The following is a 3,855-nucleotide window of genomic DNA, read 5'->3' on the forward strand; positions in this document are numbered from 1 at the left end:
CAACAAAATCTAGGTTAGTTGTTTCAAAGCAATAGGCAACAGCTGTAGCAATACATTCCTCCAAATAATATGTGACAAGTTAAAATGCACGCTGCACACCCGCACTGGATTGCTGATACTTGCTCAGAAATTATGAAAGGTTTGTACTGAAGAAATGTGGGTATCATATCGTCAATATTGTTATGATGTGGGTCAATTACAGTATTAAGACTTTCCATGTTATTCTCCAGATATCTTTTCAACCATGCTGATTCATGTTCATATATTCTATTTTTTAAGAGACCTGATAATAATTTTGCAATGATTTTTCCCATATAAACTTGTTTATCTCAAGATGCTATGCTAAGTTTCAACAGGGCCAAACTTTCTCCTTAAAATAGATAAAGAATTGTAAAATACAACGTATGACCAGAAGTTGCCATTACAAAATAAGAGAATATCATTTTGAAGCACAATTTGTCATGCTGATTTGTAAAAATGATTATGTAATAATTTACATGCAAGTGTCAGTCAAAACGAACAACTGCTTAATGAAAAAGAATAAACAATTTATTGTTAAGTTATGTCACAAATATATTCATAATATAAATGAGGATATTCTTCAAATATACATTATTTTACAGTACACTTATCCCTTCCGAAGGGAATCATTCCAACAACAGACTGTGCTGTTATAAAAACAAATGCTGTGGTTCTCCAAATTCACAAAGAGCATTCATTGGCACTGGATTCATTCACCAATAGTTACGCATTGATATTAATGCCAAAATGATGGTGGGTTTTGCAGTGTGACAGCAGCCCACTGATGCGATGGAAGACCAACATTAGTTTGTTGGATCAAAATGTGAAGATGAATAGTCCCCCCCAGAAGGCTGCCTTTGACACACAGCCTAGTGTCCATACTTGACTGTCCATCTGGTATATATCACAGGCCTACAGGTACTGAATTGTTTTCCATCTCAGCACCAAAAATATGTCCATCTTAAAGTAATTTAGTCTCGGATTTTAAAAATACGATTCGATATTGGCATGATGATGGCATTATAATTAAATCAACTGACAATAAAAAACACATGTAAGACTCAAGATTAAATCACTAACAAAGCTGGATTATTTTTGCAGTGTGTGAACTTACTCAAGAGAGGTCAAGAGAGGTGGATAAACTTCAAGGTCCTCAGAAGGGGGTCTGTGTGGAGGTGTTGCCCCCCAGACAACATGTGACACTGAGCTCACCGCCAGGATGCCTCTTTATTTAGTATTTAGTGTCATCTCACCTGTCCGAAGCCCCCCCCCCTCCTCGCCCTAAGAAAGTAGTCTAAACCCCCTTGTGTCCCACTGCACGTGCCCCCCGTCCTCCATCCCATGTCAAGCGAGGTGGTACATACTGTATCCGACGTGAGCGGCGTACAGTCCCACGGGGGAAACCGGCAGCGAGTGCCTCTGGAACGGGTGCGACCCGTATGACGCGGGGACGTGCGCACCGAGAGGAAAGGAAATCCCGAAAGCCGGAGGCAGCATAGGCTTAGCTGCCATTTTTAGTTTTTCAAGTTCTGCCTCCTGCAGCCGCTTGGCTTTGGCTCTCCTGTTCTGAAACCAGATTTTGACCTGGGTCTCCGTCAAGTTGAGGGAACTTGAGAACTCTGCGCGCTCGGCGATGGAAAGGTACTGCTTCTGGCGGAACTTCCTCTCCAGGGCCAGCAGCTGGGACGTCGTGAAGGGGGTCCGGGGCTTTCTGTTGGTCTTGTGTTTTCGCAGAGGACAAGCGGGGGGACTCAGCCTTCCTGTAAGAGGACAAAACGCTTTAATTTAAAACCTTGGATTGAAATGCGCAATGCCAAAACGACACAAGTTCTCATTTGTAAAACACGACAAATAATTAAAAAAAAATCATAATCCATAAAAGCCCAAACATTAGCTAACCATTACACATATTTAATATGAATGTGATTTATTTCTGTAATTCAGGCACTAGCACCAAACTTACGTGGAGGAGTGGGAGAGAAACGAGGACTCTGTAGCCAAGAAGACCTCTCATTACTGTCCGGGCTCTCGGGTTTAATCAACACGTCTTCTGGCATGTTCATAATGTCGCCCACTGAAAACGATGTGCTCATGGGTAAAGCAGGAACCGAAGTATCCAGATTACCGAAAGAGCCCATCCGTACGCCCTTTCCCAGCGCATGGGACGTCCCGGGAACGGACGGGGCATTCGGGGATACCACCTCTCTGCTGGGCTTCCTATCAGCCATCAGTGCCTCGACGCTGAAGGGCAAAATAGCAACTTTAGGCTTCACGGTCTCCTCTGCGGGGCTCAGAGTGGTCTGCATCTCGCCTCTGCCGACGAGAACCGAGCGGGGAGGGAGGTCTTCCGTTTTCAAACCAGCAGTCAAAGCTGACATGGCGATCGATGGGGCCATACAGGTCCGACTGGCACGGGTGAGGTGACTAGTTGACTCTCGTAGGTACAGCAGAAAGAGTTAGACACAGTTACTGCGGTGCGCCCTAAGGTGACGGTATCCTCATGTTTATGTGACCAAATTGGAGTGAAGGGCTATAATAAGGCAGGCGTGGAGAGAGGGGCAGCCAATCAGGGGCGAGATGGGCTGGTCCTGGTCTGAAAAAAAAATCAGAACGGGGAAGTTAACAATAGTTACTTTTTTTAAACAGCAACTTCAGATAAACATAAACACACCGAACTCCTAATGAGCCATGGCTTCATCAAGACTCAATAACACATTGTTAGTATAGCCTATAATTAGTTCGTTAATGGCATATAGGAGCTATAGGCATCATTTATATTATGACCCACCATGTTTATACCCATCTTTCATAACGTTTCTGTCCCATACATTTTCATATTCACATTCACCCATTTGAGCACTGGTTTGGGTCATACATGTGCTAAAACTGCTCCAATGAGTCTTGAATGAGTCTTGAATGTTGAACACTTTACGTCTCCTTCTTTATGTGACGAGCCTCTCGCAGCGCGCTGTTTATTGATGGCTGCGGGGCTCTAATCAGATTGAAACACACGGGCCTTCGCAGTCATTTAGGGGTAATTATTGGGCTTGGGGGGAGGGATCACTAGGATTTTCCCCCTTTGACTACATCCATTAAAGTCAAAAATTATGTGGAGTCAGGGGCAAAGGGGAGCAGGCAGCGTGGAGCCAAGGAGAGATTTAACCCAGGACTGTCATTGCTTTACCTCGCTATACCTTCTCATTATCCGTAGTGCCTGAAAGGGGGATTTTATTGCTTTTATGCTTGCAGAAATATACGCTACATGCAGGATCTATATGCTAAATTACGTTTAGATCGGTGGCGCAAAGTTTCGTCTAAAAATAAATTGTTGCAGCTTAAAATTTTAGATTCACAAATCCATAAGATAAAAGTCTTGAAAATAGATCACCTTTTTGCTGTGTAGTCAGTTCTCAGGAAAGCGTCTGCGTCGCTAATTGCCAAGCATAAACAATCTGTCACGATTTGTCAGTCTCCCTAATGGGCAGACAAGTTATGTTGTTTTTAGGCGCCAGCAGCGCCCGGATCAAAGCGCTCGGCTTTAGGGAGACTATTGAAAAAGTTGAACCCGCACCGAGAGCGCAGCACCGCCTCCTCCTCTACCCGCCCTAGCCCAGGGACACTGAGCCATTCAGCCTGAAAAATTAGCTTTTTCTCCGCCGATCGCACGCCATTTCCATCTATTCAAATGAGCGCTATAGTCGGTGTGATAGTCTTCCTCAGAAGAAAAGGGCAGCGCCCACTGCTTACTCTTCAAGAGTCCCTTTTCCTGAAAAGGATTCCTTTGGTGCAAGTGTTTCCCAAGATACACATTAGAGCGCAGATCTCTATCTGAGG

At 44.3% G+C, this 3,855-nt stretch overlaps 1 protein-coding gene across 1 annotated transcript; it reads right to left on the bottom strand.

Annotated features, from left to right (window-relative positions):
* Positions 1 to 594: 594 nt before the first annotated feature.
* On the bottom strand, positions 595 to 2,512 carry msx1a (muscle segment homeobox 1a). Its single transcript, XM_083938804.1, has 2 exons — positions 1,985 to 2,512; positions 595 to 1,781 (listed from the first exon to the last, which is right to left on the bottom strand). Exons 1-2 carry the CDS (start codon positions 2,415 to 2,417, stop codon positions 1,366 to 1,368), a joined length of 849 nt encoding a protein of 282 aa, XP_083794930.1. The 5' UTR covers positions 2,418 to 2,512; the 3' UTR covers positions 595 to 1,365.
* Positions 2,513 to 3,855: the final 1,343 nt, after the last annotated feature.

Source organism: Echiichthys vipera (assembly GCF_963691815.1).
Source record: "Echiichthys vipera genome assembly, chromosome: X".
In the NCBI taxonomy this organism is placed as follows: domain Eukaryota; kingdom Metazoa; phylum Chordata; class Actinopteri; order Perciformes; family Trachinidae; genus Echiichthys; species Echiichthys vipera.

Coding starts and splice junctions, on each gene's coding strand:
- msx1a (XM_083938804.1), bottom strand. CDS start 2,417: ATGGCCCCATCGATCGCCATGTCAGCTTTGACTGCTGGTTTGAAAACG. Junction 1,782..1,984: donor TTTCTCTCCCACTCCTCCAC/GTAAGTTTGGTG, acceptor GTCCTCTTACAG/GAAGGCTGAGTCCCCCCGCT.